The following is a 15,265-nucleotide window of genomic DNA, read 5'->3' as shown; positions in this document are numbered from 1 at the left end:
AGTCATTTTTAAACGGCTCAACATTTTCAGTCTAGGTTTTAATATCATACCCATCTCTGTGGAATCTAGGTATCTGGTCTCATAGCAATTTATTTTGGTTTTTTGAGATAACATTTATTTACAACTTCCAACAGGACAGAAGTTGAATAGGAATCTAATGACTGGCTTCTTTCTTCTTAATTTTTATATGTTCAGTTGTTCTGGTATTTCATTTTTTCTGATTTTTATGTGTATTAAAGTTGTTGGAACAAAATGAAGTTGTTTTTTTTTTAAATGCCAATGAGCTGTCTCTACAATTGATATTGTGCAATCAAGGCACTTTTACCAAATATTCTTCCTACTTACTCTCTCCAGTATAGAAAGTTTCAGGGGTGTCGATTTTAAAGTGTCAAAACTGTATTAAAGCAAAGTGGAAGCACATCTCTCTTATTTTGCTAAACCTCAAATCTGGAATGCAATGTAAAACAAAGACCCAAAATTAAAAATACAAAGACATTAACCAGGCAGTAAATTGAAAATGTTGAGTTATTTACACTAAAGTAATGCATCCCATTCTGCAACCTTAACTTTATTATTTGTTATTTCCGATGTACATCATTTTCAACAGTTAAAGCGAGGGAATGCCAAATTTCTGTGCATCATAGATAGCTTTGGGGCTAAAAGAGGAGACAGTTGAGATGCAGTTTTATTTACTGTGTATCTAAATTTTCCTCCATTTGAAAGTTCATTTGCCTGTTCAGAATATGTAATGCTGATGTCAAGATGGAGTATTACATATTGAGGTAGACAGCCTTTATGGGCAAAACTCCCCGCCTTTGCCACGAGTGGAAGCATAATGTAGAAGGAAGTCCCAGGGCTGTATCTGGCTTATGAGCCACACTTTAGCAAATCCAGCTATTTTTAAATTTGTGGAAACTCAGTTAAAGCTGTTAGTATTTCATTATTAATACTCGGTTACCTGTTAAAAGACTACCAAGTAGATAAAATGACAAGCAATTTTCAAGATCAAAAGGAAATTAACACAAAATTACATGTACCCCACCCACGCATACATATATTCATGTGTTAGAGAATTATTATTCCTCATTCCAGGTACATCAGCTTTGATCAAGCCAATTATTCTGCTCTGAGTTTTTTGACAACAACTGAAAATGAGAACATTTTAAATTAAAGCTACATTTCAGAGACTTCCCCTTCATAGTACGTTATAACTTATTAAGTCGAACAAAAACTCTTAGTTAATTAAAACACAATTATGACTCCCTACAAAACCATTGTATTGATCAGCTCTCCTAATTTTGTTTGAAACTACCTTGGTTCAGTTAGTTCAGATGAGCAGGATTTCATATAAAATAGGGTTCTACTCTGATATGCTCTGAATTGTGAAACAAAATATTTGCAGATAGTGCTGCAAGTCTTATGTCATGATTGCTATAGTACATGAATATACTACAAAAGTGAAGATAGGTATAGCCCTGAAACACAACTTGGAAGGGTTGGTTGTATCCTTGCTGGCCTCTTCCACTCCTGTCTGCTTCAGCAGAGCAATCCTAGCCTAGTAAAAGATGCTCGGAGAGTTCACTCCTGTGAAAGACAGACTCCTGGGGTGAAATATAGGCCCTGTTGAAGTTAATGGGAGTTTTGCCATTGACTTCAATGAAACTAGGATTTCACCCATGGAGTGCAGAAATGTCTCTAGCTGCCTTGTTCATAACAAATTTGTCTATGGATTAGCCCGATCATTCTTCCACATTAAAGCTACCAATATGGTTGCACAGCCCTGGACAGCAAACACTCAAGACAAGTAACTACCAGCAGCAGTGAGATTCAGAGGAGAAAAACAGTTTGAAGAGAAGATGGACAGTTGTAGATTCTGGGCCAGATCCTCAGCCTCAGATTTGAGTAGTCTAGATGCGTCAGTAATTGGAATCCCTGGTACTGTAGCCATCTCTGCACCTACCCAGCCCCAGGTTAGAGGAAGTGTTGGGAAGAGGGAGTATGGCCAGGGTCCACTCTTCTCCAGTGATCACAGGCTGTTGCAGCAACTCTTTGGGAGCTATTGCTGCTGGCTGCAAATCAGAGCAACTCTGAGGCTGGAGATATAAAGGTCCCCAGTGCAAAGGGTTATGGACTGGGAGCCCGGAAACCAGGGTGCTTTTCCCAAGTGACTGGTGTGTGTCTGGGCAAGTCATTTCCTTCTCAGTGCTTCAGTTTCTGCATCAATAAAATGGAGGATAATGATAATTTGAGCTCTATAGAAGAAAAGCGTTATACAGTGCTTTTGCCCCCACTCCAAATCTGAATGTTTAAACAAGAAGAACCCATACAATATTTCTATTAGGAGAAAAACTGACTGTCATCAACACTTGGAAAATAAAGATTTTAGTTAGTACGAAGGTTGCTTGAAAAACCCTATTAAAAACATTCAGCAACACACTGGGCTGCAGAGATACCCACCAACACCACCTTTTTCATTCACAGTGAAATTCAAGTCTGCATTTGCATGTAAAAAAAGAATAATGGAAATAGAGTTTCACACAACACACTGGTTATTAAACCCAAAGCTTGGGTCAATGCAAGCTTCCTATTCAACTTATGTGACTTGAGCACACTTGCCTTCCCCTGATGTTTTCCACCTGTAAATTTACCAATAGCTCGATAAAGCCTCATTCTCACTTAGTTTTCAGAGTCTGAGGATGATGTTGCAGAACAAGGTTAGGAACACTTGTTAAGAAAAGACTGCTCAGTTCTGAAGGCAAAATGAGGATGAAATATTAGGCATTACAGCAACGTAGCATTTTAGTGTAACAATAGGCTTTTTGCAACAAAAGTCTGGACCTTATTCACCACTGCCTTGCACCAGGGCCAATCATTTGTACCAATGCAAAGTGGGTACAAGGTATTAACATATCAGTATGGGAGTATTTTCCACCCACTGCATTCAGGTGTAGATGACTGCGAGGTACAAGACAAAGGAGAATCATTATTCCCTAATTATATTAGCAAGTATACAAAATATAAAGTAAGCCTCCAATTCTGCCATCAGATCCACTTGGGTAGATCTTTGCCCCTGCATGGAGCCCCTTTGGCTGCAAAGGGACACTGCAGGGACATAAGGATATCCCCTTATCTGCTTGCTGAGATGGGGGCTGTTTCACAGACTTAACAAAACAAGAGAAGCACACAGATGCACACACTGTTTTACAGTTTTGAGTACTTTATAGCCATTAGAGAGAACAATGACACTATTATATAATCTTCCCATTTAAGCATATGTTATTGATTTAAGTAACATACAAACTTTAAACATTTTTGCTTCTGATGTTAGAGTTACCCATACAACCAAACCATTGTATACTGACATATGGACGAGATCTCTGTTATCATTACACTCCTTAATAAATCTCTCTTGATCTCTATAACTCAGTGAGGAGATTTCTTTGTTTTTTCTTAAGCAGGAAGCCAGTAACTTGGTCATTATTTTAAAATCTGTATTTAATGGTGAAAGTTGGCTAATAGCTAGCATATTAATCTTTCGGATGGCCTTCTTTGGAAATGAAAAGAACAGCCTCTAAAATGATTTTGGAAGAATATTGCATGTTAGGATTCACTAAACAAAGATATATGTGTTTAGAAAACAGTTATTGTTTGCAAATTGGGCGACTTAGATGCTTTGTGGTTTAGCTGAATGGTTCTGAATAATTTTGAAATTAAACAGTACAGTGTTCCCACTAATAGACATTTAGGACCTAATTCTGCTCAAGGCTGCATTTGTGTAAGTGTGGAGTAGCTCCGTTAACATCAGTGGACCTTCTCTATACTTACACTGGCAAAACCAAAGCAGAATTTGGCTTTTAAAGTCTGGTCTCCATCCAGTAGAATTTTGGCTCAAGTGAACTAATCCCCAAAGAACCAATGTGCTGGATTAAAAGAAGAAGAAGTTATTGTTTTTCAAAATGTCATTAGTTATTGTAAACCAAACTTGTTTTTTTCCCCTTATTTCAAAGAGTTATGAGCTGTCTGGAGAATTGGATTTCACAAAAGAAATCATGAATGGTTCTGTGCAAGTTGAAGGATGTTGCAATACCCTGACAGGAACATAGTATTGCGGTGGTAGGAATTCTCTGGACAAACCTGTGTGGAGAAAATTGGAGCATAGTTTTCATACTGTTATATTCATTTTCTTCAGCCAAAATCAATTTGAAGTGCAGCTTTAAACTCCCATGAATAGAACTCTCCAGCATTCTTCACTGCCTGTGAAAATGGCAACATAAGTGGCAGTGGCTGTGTGAGTACATATTTTCTTAGCACAAGTTCATTCTATATTTTTGGATAGTAAAGAGCGTGTTTTGGAACTCTGTTCACACTCCTCACACACACAAGCTGAGGCCTGTGCGTGAAATAATGATTGCTTCTGAAAGCTGCTGGTTTGGCACCCCTAGAAACTGTAGTCCTTTCTTCATCACCAGAAGATACAGTATGGGAAGTGGCAGCTTCTCACACATAGCTTTGTCAGTGTCACTCAGAGATGACATGGAAGAAACACTTGCAGGAATGAGAGGGTAGTTTAATCTCTATGCCCCTTCGTTTCTTAGCCTTTCTGCTACTTAATATCATTTGTGGTGATCGGGACACTTATCCACTAGGAACAGAAGTGTCTATTATTATATGTGTTTGTGTGATCCGTGCCTCCTAGAATGGAGTATGGTTTGTCCCAGATCCTGTTTTATACTGTACATAATCATCTGTCTAACTTATCTTCATCATTCATTAGTGCTGGGCCCTACATTTCTTATCTGCCACCTCTCCTAGCTGCCAGAAACACCTCAACCTTTTTGTGGAATTTCATCTCTACCCAGAAATTAAACTATAATGGAGATATTCTATCTCCTAGAACTGGAAGGGACCTTGAAAGGTCATTGAGTCCAGCCCCCTTGCATTCCCTAACAGGACCAAGTACTGATTTTGCCCCAGATCCCTAAGTGGCCCCCTCAAGGATTGAACTCATAACCCTGAGTTTAGCAGGCCAATGCTCAAACCAATTACTTCTCAGTTAGATAATCCCTGCCCCAAAGAGCTGATTTAAATGGTAAGCTCTTTGGGAAAGGTACTGTCTTGTAATCTGTTTGTACAACGCTCTGCACAATGGAGCCCTGGTCTCTGATTTCTGCCTTTTGCTGCTACAGTATATAAATAATAATAATAAACCTAGCACAGTGGTATAAAGGATCATTCTGTATCTTCAACAATCTTCATAAACACTCTTTCCCTAAAAATTGTAATCTTTTCTGGGCCTCCTCACACTAAAATATAATAGAAATGGATTTTTCCTCTTAATTTCCATCATAAATTGTGGTTAGAATGTAAATCTCCTTTTTCTGTTTTTATTAGTGAGGCATCAGTTCTGGCTCTGTAGTTCAGGTTCAGTTGAGCGTTGCACTTAAATATATGAACTTACACACAAAATGTGATCAATACGTGTGCAATATTTCCCAAGACTTGCTAATTCCCACAAACTTGTACATTCCAAATGAAGCAGAGCTGGTTCCAGATGAGGCACTCCCATCTTTTGGAATTTCTTAACTTTTCTTCCAAAAGGTCAACAAAAATGTAGAAATACTTTCAGAAATGCAGGTGCATGCAATTATCTTGTCAGGGGCAGCCTACTCTGAGTTCAACTGCTGTTTTACCTTGCAGTCTTTTAGCAGCAGCATTCTCAGTGGGAATTACAGTGCGTTAATTAATCTGGGAATTTTTTTGATGCTGCAAGCATGAACTTTTTTTTTTTTGCAAATGTGATTCAAAGCTTTCAAAATGATCCTTGTGTTAGCTCAGAAATAAAATATTCGCAGATGTGCCTTGCTGTTACAAGCAGTCTGACTTGACATTGTTTTTTATAGAAGTGATATAAAAATACCCTGGGACAAATTCGGAGCTGCGCCACTCAGGATTCTGGGCAGTTGCAATGGCTGGCACAGCCCACAGCATAAGTTAGAGGAGCCCCATTGCTGTCTCGACTTGCAGTAGCTTCTCTGAACCCAGGACAGACAAAGAACAAAGTGCTCTGGCCAGTCCCCTCCTGCCCTAGAAAATTTGCTGGCATCCCTCTACACTGGATGCTGCATGGAAGGAGTGGCACTGGGTCACTTACTTTAATCCAGTGGTGCCCTTCTGTATTTCCCAGGGTCCAGTTAGCTTTGCTTTGTGCCCCCCTTTGTAAAGGAGAGCACAGACTCTGGCCCAGCGATAGCAAATTGTACATCTTATACAACTAAGGTTCTTGTACTTTATTGTGACTCATTCTTTGATTTGAGTTAATGGTCAGCTTTGCAGCTTTGGACAGTCAGTCAACTTTAGCCCTGTATTTAGGCATTGTAGAAATAATTACGTTTTTATAAAACCCAAAACCAAGAAAAAGGTTTTAATCTGGGTTTTTTAATGCCAAATAAACTGTTTTTGTAAATCAGCAACAGTAACAAAAATTGTCTTGCTAGTGTTTACATCCCAAACATTGCAGCATTCTACATGTGCCTGTGAGCCTGAGACACAGGCTCTGATTCTTTTGTCACACCAGTTCTAACTACATTAGCTTTAAAGGAGTTGCTAGTTGGATAAGAATCAGTTCCAAAAACTATAAACAGAAGCAGAACTGATTTATGTATTTTTATTATCTAGCGTGAACTTTGACAAGTAAGTTAGATTTCTAAAGTTTGCTCAGAGGTAAGAACGTCAAAAAGTAATGTTTATTTTACACAGTGCCCCCTTAAGGCTGTGTCCACACTAGGAAATACATCATGTCTGAAGATGGATTAACTCAGTAGTTCTCAGCCGGGGGTCCATGAGCCCTTTCAGGGAGGCCGCAGAGGCCTGCAGCTGAAACCTGGTGCCCCAAACCTCAGCACTGAAGCTGGGAGCGGTATGGGGCTAAAGCTGGTGGCCCCCCCGCCCCTGCTGGGAGCAGCACGAGGCTGAAGCTGGCGGCCCTCCTCCAAGCCCCCAAAGCTGGGAGTGATGTAGGGCTGAAGCTGGCAAACCTTGCCCCCTCCAAGCTAGGAGCAGCAGGGGGCTAAAGCTGGGAGCCCCAGCACCCCCCCATCCCTGCTGAAGCTGGGAGCCACACTGGGAGCCCCCCTCCTGCCCATACACAGCCCCTAGCTACCCTCTCCCTTCACCCTGAGCTGTGTCCCTGCCCGTACACAGCCCTTAGTTACCCCCTGCCTGCACCCTTAGCTAGCCCCCTGCCCACATACAGCCCCGAGCTACCCCCTACCTGCACCCTGAGCTACCCCCCTGTCCACACACAACCCCTAGCTATCCCCTGCCTGCACCCTGAGCTACCCCCTGCCCACACACAGCCCCTAGCTACCCCCTGCCTGCACCCTGAGCTTACCCCCCTGCCCACACACAGCCCCTAGCTACCCCCTGCCTGCACCCTGAGCTACCCCTCTGCCCACACACAGCCCCTAGCTACCCCCTGCCTGCACCCTGAGCTACCCCCCTGCCCACACACAGCTCTGAGCTACCCCCTACCTGCACCCTGAGTGGTTTTCAAACTTTTTGAACTGAGTCTCCCCTTTGAGTTACATGTTTTGGTTGCATCCCTCCACAGCCCAGACAGGCTAGGTGGCCTGTTGAGTGAGGCTAGGGGTGGAGGTGGTGCTCCTTCCCTGGACCCTGCTGTGCTGAGCTGGCTTGAGCCCCACTCATCCTTGCCCCCCCAAAATAGAAGTAAAACTATGCCTATGTCCAAGGATCCCTGCCTCATCTCCCACTCCCCAGGCCCTGGTGTTTTCATAGCATGTTGAAGGGGACCTCAGCAAGAAAAAGGTTGAGAACCCCTGGATTAACTAACATGTTTTAATTAACACAATATTAAACATGACTTAGCATCTGGAGTAAACAGGGACAATTCATGTTTACAAATGTGAGAGAAGGTCACTTCGGAAGGGACTGGGATTAAACTTGACTAGCTAACACACTTTTAAAACATGACTTGTCCTTGTACACACTACAGGCACAATTATGTTTAACACTGATAACACTGCTGGAGTCGGTGGAGCTCTGTGAGGGTGCTGGGGTCCGCATTGCATAATCATGGCTGAAACTATGAAGTGGTGGCAGTCACTCTAAAACAGTCGTGTAAAAAATAGATGTAAATTAATATATTGTTTGGACTCAGCATCTGTCATTTTAATTCGCAGGAACTCTTAGGAGGCAAACATAATACCAAAAGTTATGATTTGAATAATACACATTCAAATAGAAAGTACAAGACACAAACAAATATTATTTTGGGGTTTTTTTGGCTAAAATTTGGTAAAATATCAAGTTCTGATTGTTTTCCATCTTGTCTTTCACTGCAGCATATGGAGAATTTAACAGAAATAATTTGCTTTCCACTTTAATAGTGTGAAAATGTGAATATCCTGGGTAACCATTTTACATTTACCTGGGTCTGATGATATAGAGAAAAGGAGATTTTCACCCCAAAATAACACCACCCACATTTCTCAAAGGCTAATCAGCGCGTCAATGGGTCATGAAATGAGCAATCCATTTTCTTCATATTAGTCATAATTAACAGGTTTGAGTTTATTGGTATGTTGCTCAGGCAATAAGCATTGCCATGCTTGGTGGCAGCTGCTTCATTTTTACATTGTTTCTCCCCTCCATCCTTTGCTTTTATAATTGTAAATTTCAGTAATATTGCAGTTGGTGCATTCTTGCCTCAAAGAAGACTTGAAATCAGTTACTTTTGAATAAAACAATATACAATGGAAATATTCACTGGAGAGGCTATTTACAAATGCTGGATGGTTGTGATGGCACATTGTGACCCTTTTAGTTCAGAGGCAAACCCTTCTGGATGAACAGACCTAAGCTGGTTCCTGGAAAGAAACCTAACAATTATGCCTCTTCTGCAGGGTCTTATCCAGTACCAGCAGGATTTAAGCAAGTGAGTTTGTTCATCAGATCAGCTTTATGATCCTACGAGTTAAGGAATTGTATTACCTGCTGACATCAGCAGAAATTGGTCAGTGAGTCCACAGAAAGGACTGTAATCTTGATAGTGGAGAAGAATGATTCTTCTGTGCCTATTGTTTACTTTATCGTCGTCATTGCTGTGGCCCAGATTCTCAGCTGGTGTGAACTAAAACCACTCCAGTGTAGTCAAGGCATCTATGCTAATATACATGACGATCTGCCTTTAACAGCAGCAGTGATACAATAAACAATAGAGACATAAAGGAATCACTCTTCTCTGCTACAACGGAAGCCACAGGCTTTGGACTAGAGACTGGTCAGTGATGGTTCTTAGGTTTTGTTGTTTGCTATGTTCTATGAAGAATCTAAAATAAATACAATGACTAGGAAGCGGGGAAAACTTTTTTCATTAGTATTGAGACGATGCAGTGTTTTTTCTATGGTGGGGAAAGTCTGGGGTTGGATACAGTGGTCTCTTCTGGGTTTGTGAAGCCATTGTATCTCATTTACATTTAAATGATATGCACGTGTAGCTCAATGATAGAGAATTGATAGTGCTAAAGACCTTGGGCTTGATTTGTCCCTACTTCTGTACTTTATGTAGCTATTTATGTCTGTGCAAAATCAATGGGACAACTCATGCACAAAGTTAAACATACTTAAGTGCTCTTCTGGATTAGGGTCAGAATGCTTAGAGCGTTACAGAATCAATCCCTTACTCACCTGTTGCTAGGCCTATGAGGTGGACAGATGGAATGGGGTAGATTACCATTTTCTGCTGATCCAAGCAATATTATTTGCTAAAATGATTATCACTTCCAATGCAAGGAGAGGAAAGGTGCCATATAAACTGTGATAAAAGGCAAGAGCAGGGGGTTAAAATCTGATGTATTAATTTGGATTATGCTTATAAAATATGTAGTGAAAACAACAGAAATAAATTCTTACAGAATTTGTAGCATTTATCTAACTTGCTTTGAATTATAGAAAAATCACCAAAGTGTAAACCCTTGGCATAATTTTAAATGGATTTCTTGAATTGGGAGCAGATCTGTTCCATGAGGCGTGTTGTCACCGGAGATGAAAAGTGGGTTTGGGGGAAAAGATTAGAATAAAACAGTTCACTATACAACCTTAATCTCTTTCTTCATCTATGAGAGTTGCACTGTTTCTCTATATTTCCTGCCTGTTGAGGATACAGACTATGGGGCTTGGCTACACTTGCAGGTGTGCAGCGCTGGGAGTTACAGCTGTCTTCGTACAGCTGTGTAGGGAAAGCGCTGGAGTGTGGCCACACTGACAGCTACCAGCGCTGCAGTGTGGCCACATTTGCAGCATTTGCAGCGCTGTTGGGAGTGGTGCATTATGGGCAGCTATGCCACAGAGCACCTCGTCCCATTTTGGCGCCGTGGGTTGTGGGAAGGAGACGGAAGGGTGCGTTCATTCTGCTTCCTGTCCCAACGCCCCCTGATGCATCGCTTCACATCCCAGCAGTCCCTGTTTTTCCATCCACGTTTGGTGCCATTGTGACTCTCCCAAAGGTTTTTGTGCAGCACGATTTCTGTGGGAAATGGAGCCCGAACTGCTGAGGAATATGCTGACGAGTCTCGCCAGCACATCACGTTTGGCAGTTGAGCTATTCCTTAAGCTCCAAAGTGATGAGGAGTCCGACGATGATAGTGAGTCGCCTGACACGTACGACATGAAATTGCTGCTGGCATTCACGGAAATGCTCAGCACCGTGGAACGCCGCTTTTGGACTCAGAAAACAAGCACTGAGTGGTGGGATCACATCGTCATGGAAGTCTGGGATGACGAGCAGTGGCTGCAGAACTTTTGGATGAGAAAAGCCACTTTCATGGGACTGTGTGCTGAGCTCGCCCCCACCCGGCGGCGCAAGGACACGAGATTGAGAGCTGCCCTGCCAGTGGAGAAGTGGGTGGCTATTGCAGTCTGGAAGCTGGCAACTCCAGACAGCTACCGATCGGTCGGGAACCAATTTGGAGTGGGAAAGTCGACCGTTGGGATCGTTTTGATGCAAGTTTGCAGGGCCATTAATCGCATCCTGCTAAGAAGAACCGTGACTCTGGGGAACGTGCAGGACGTTGTGGATGGCTTTGCACAAATGGGTTTCCCTAACTGTGGAGGGGCGATAGATGGGACGCATATTCCTATTCTGGCACCACCCCACCTAGCATCCGAGTACGTTAATCGGAAGGGGTATTTCTCTATGGTTCTCCAGGTGCTTGTAGGTCACTGTGGGCGTTTCATTGACATTAACACATGCTGGCCTGGAAAAGTGCATGATGCACGCATCTTTCGGAACAGTGGCCTGTTCTGGAAGCTGCAGGCTGGGACTTTTTTCCCAGTCCGGAAGATCACAGTAGGGGATGTTGAAATGCCCATTGTGATCCTTGAGACCCGCTTACCCATTAATGCCTTGGCTCATGAAACTATATACAGGGAAGCTTGACAGGAGCAAGGACCGGTTCAACTACAGGCTGAGCTGGTGCCGAATGACTGTGGAGTGTGCTTTTGGCCGTTTAAAAGGGCGCTGGCGATCTCTGTATGGGAAGCTAGACTTGGGGGAAAGCAGCACCCCTGCGGTTATATCCGTGTGCTGTACTCTCCATAATATTTGTGAAGGGAAAGGTGAAACATTCAGTTAGGAATGGGCCTCCGAGGTTCAACGCCTGGAGGCTGAATTTGCACAGCCAGAGAGCAGGGCTATTAGAGAGGCCCAGCACAGGGCTGCAAGGATTAGGGATGCCTTGAGGGAGGAATTTGAGGCTGAAAACCAACAGTAATGTTTGGTGCCTTGCACGGGAGTGAAGTGCAGTGGTTACAATGTTAGTAGGAATCTGTTTTTCCTGAGCTGATTTGCAGTGCCTGTTTCTTTCCTGGGCTACAGTATCTTTGACTTTCTGCAATAATAAAGACTGTTTTAAAAGCCAAGAATTCATTTACTGAAAAGAAAATAACTTTATTGACAGACACACAACATTTTGGGGACCTAAAAGGGCAGGGGGGTGGGGTGGGGAACTGTACAGTCACAGGTTTGAATATGTCCTGTTTGGAGTGCTGTGCAATGACTGCTGCATTTCAGGATGCCTAAACTGCATGGTGATGGGAACTGATTGCAGAGGGTAAGGGTCGTAGTTCTCAGGGCTGGTTGGTGAACGTACAGGTGTTGGAGGCAGCTGGTGGAGGTAAGAACCTGGATGCTGGGGAAGGGGGTTTGGAGCTGACATTGGGGCACAAGGGAAAGAGCTTTGGGACGGGAAGAGCCGGCGCGGTAGTGCTCTGCCTGCATGGCTACGAGCACCTGGACGGAGTCCGCTTGGCGTACCAGGATGCTTATCAGCTGCTTTGTGCTTTTCTTCCTGGCCACTGCATTTCTCTGGCGGATCCTGCTTTCCCTTTTCCTCCAGTCCTGCAGTTTTTTATTCTCTCTGGCAGAGTGATCCATAACTGCTTTCAGCTGGTCGTCTTTGCTTTTTCACGGCTTCTTACGCAGGTTTTGGAGTCTTTGAGCTGTTGATAACACGGGCAGCCGAGAAGTCAAGGTCGCTTGTGGAAAGGCAAAAAAGGCAACACTTAACAGAGGCAGCATTGTTTATATCTCAGACAGTTATTCCCACACAGTGAAGGAGTTTACAGTCTTCACTTTAGCATAATTTTCCCATGCCAAAGAGTGCGCACATAACCCACAGGAGCCCCGAAATGGTGAGTAAGGGGGACTGATTGCTTCAGGGCTGTGCAGGGGTTTCTGTGCGTTGGGGAAAGCAAACAGCTGCAGGGGGCACCTACACTGAACAGTCTCCCAACATTTTCCACAGGAGTTGAACCTGGAAGATATCTCGCTGCTGCGAGTCACCTGGGAAGAGCGGGAGGGTCTTCTACAGCAATGCAGATTCCGCCCTGGCCTCTATGCAGCTTGCCTGTGTGCAGCAATGGTCCCCCCACCCCTCGCGGCACAGTGGCGCAGACCTGTTATCCTGACTGGGACAAGGACCACAGTGGCTCTCCCTTTAAACTTGCGCAAGTGCATTGCCCACACTGTGGCTGAAACTTTTGAAGAGATTACCGAGGCCGATTACTGCAATGTGATAGACCACATCAATGGGCTATTCCACATCTAGGCATGCATGCATGCATCTCTAACCCTTTCTCCTCTTCCGAAACATTTCCATCCTGAAAATACAAGCCGCTTACGGGAACCCACTCCTCTGCTTGTCCTTCAGCAAGTACCAGCTGCTGCGACTGGCTATCTTCCTCCTAACTTGAGAAGAGCTCCTGGCTGCATGCCTCCTGGGACTCCGGGGTGTCTCCCCCAACCCCAGTACCCTCACTCTCGGTTTCCTCCTCCCTCGCTCCTCCTCCCTCTCCACCTGCTCTGAAGTGTCCATCGTGGTCCTTGGATTGCTGGTGGGGTCACCCCCAACTATCGCGTCCAGCTCCTTGTAAAAACGGCAGGTCATGGGGGCAGCGCCGGAGCAATGGTTTCCCTCGTGGGCTTTGCAATAGGCACTCCGCAGCTCCTTCACTTTAACCCTGCACTGCAGCGCGTCCCAGTCATGGCCCCTTTCCAGCATGGCCCTTGATATCTGCCCATAGGTATCGTAATTCCTATGGCTAGAGTGCAGCTGGGACTGCACAGCTTCCTCCCCCCAAACACTGATGAAGTCCAGCAACTCACCATTGCTCCATGCTGGGGCTCATTTGGCGCGTGGAGGTATGGTCACCTGGAAAGATTCACTGATTGCACTCCACACCTGGCTGAGCAAACAGGAAGGGGATTTTTAAAATTCCCGGGGCATTTAAAGGGCAGGTCACCTGAGGCCAGGGCAGTAGAGTTCGAACTGATGAGCAGAGTGGCTGAGCAGGCATTCTAGGATACCTCTGAATACCCCTGGAGGCCAATAACAGAGCTTTTGGTGACCACACTGGCAGAGCAGCACTGCATCACCAGCGCTGCAGTCGTTATTCCCCAGGCCGTGGTGGAGTACATGCAGTGCTGTAGCTAGGGAGATACAGCGCTGTATGTGCCTTGCAAGTATGGACAGTAAGTTGCAGTGCTGTAAAGCCACCACCAGCGCTGCAACTCTCCAGTGTAGCCAAGCCCTATGAGGAAACAATCAGATTTTCCAATGTGGAAGAAACAAAATGTCTTTTAAATTTCTTTTTCCATTTGAATTGTTTCTCTTACAAGGGACCTTGGAAGCACATTGTCTCATCTCCAAGTATTGTGGATGGCTCGCTGTGGGCTCACAGATTTAGATGGAATCTCTTCCTGCAGCTCTTTGAAAGTAGGTAAAACTAGGTCATTTCAATATGCTCCTATGGTTGATATCTTTTGGTTAATATTTCTCTTTATGTAATTGTACAGTTACTTTTTTTAAAGTTAAGGATTTTGACTGGGCACCTTGAGTTTGTATTTATTACTTTTTGAAGATGCTAAAGCAATTATTTTTTACTACAACACTGTTGTGTGATCCTGAACACACTTACTTATTTCCATGATAGTCTCATTGACTTAAAATGGCAGTAGCCATGATAGGAAACACTGTGCCCAAGCTAGTACCTGATCATTCTAATTGATGTTTCTAGCCCTTTATAGTATGCAATATCCTAAAGATTTGAAGTCAGTAAGTGGCTTAATGTACTTTGGGCAAGTCTGTGGTTTATATGTTCTGTTTACTTCTGTTGAGGAACTCTATATAGCCTATAACAATATTTCTGACCTGAGCCAAGTGAGCTTGCTGGATCATCTTGAGATTCTGGACCTGGAAGGAAACAATATTGAGGACATCAACCAGATTCAGTACCTGGGACTCTGCGGCAAACTGAACAGTCTCACCGTGGAGGGGAATCTTATTTGCCTGAAGCCAAACCCAGAGTCTTCAGAGGTGAGAACCTTTTTCAGATTGCTTCTGTTAAATTTTGCACATGTTTATCTTGAGTTGGTAAATCAGGTATCCACAGAAATACTTCTGTTGTGGTGTTGTTATAGTAGGTCTTTTCTTTCTCCCTTTTCTATTCTATCCTTCTTTCTCTATAGGTTTTTTTTTAAAGGCACTTCCCATGAACACAAGGAAGAATAGAGGAAGCATTAGTATCGATTGACAAGACCTTTTCCCTAATGGTTTCAGGGGAGTGTTGATATTAGTAGGAATCCCTTTCATAGCACATCTACTAATACATGTGGGTATAGGGAAAAATAAACTAGCAAGCAAATTGTTCTGACAAGAATAAACACTTCTCCCACACGCTAGTGGAC

The 15,265-nt window shown here is 43.6% G+C and overlaps 1 protein-coding gene across 3 annotated transcripts in view; it reads left to right on the top strand.

Moving 5' to 3' along the window:
• Window positions 1-15,265, top strand: part of LRRC56 (leucine rich repeat containing 56) — a 125,257-nt gene that overhangs the window by 80,641 nt on the left and 29,351 nt on the right. For all 3 annotated transcript variants that reach the window (XM_030560705.1, XM_030560707.1, XM_030560706.1), the window contains 2 exons: window positions 14,198-14,294; window positions 14,697-14,894. In XM_030560705.1, coding sequence (XP_030416565.1) covers window positions 14,198-14,294; window positions 14,697-14,894 — 295 coding nt within the window. The remainder of the gene's footprint in view (window positions 1-14,197; window positions 14,295-14,696; window positions 14,895-15,265) is intronic.

The sequence above is a fragment of the Gopherus evgoodei genome, chromosome 4 (assembly GCF_007399415.2).
Source record: "Gopherus evgoodei ecotype Sinaloan lineage chromosome 4, rGopEvg1_v1.p, whole genome shotgun sequence".
In the NCBI taxonomy this organism is placed as follows: Eukaryota; Metazoa; Chordata; order Testudines; family Testudinidae; genus Gopherus; species Gopherus evgoodei.
This window is presented reverse-complemented; position numbering and strand designations above follow the sequence as displayed.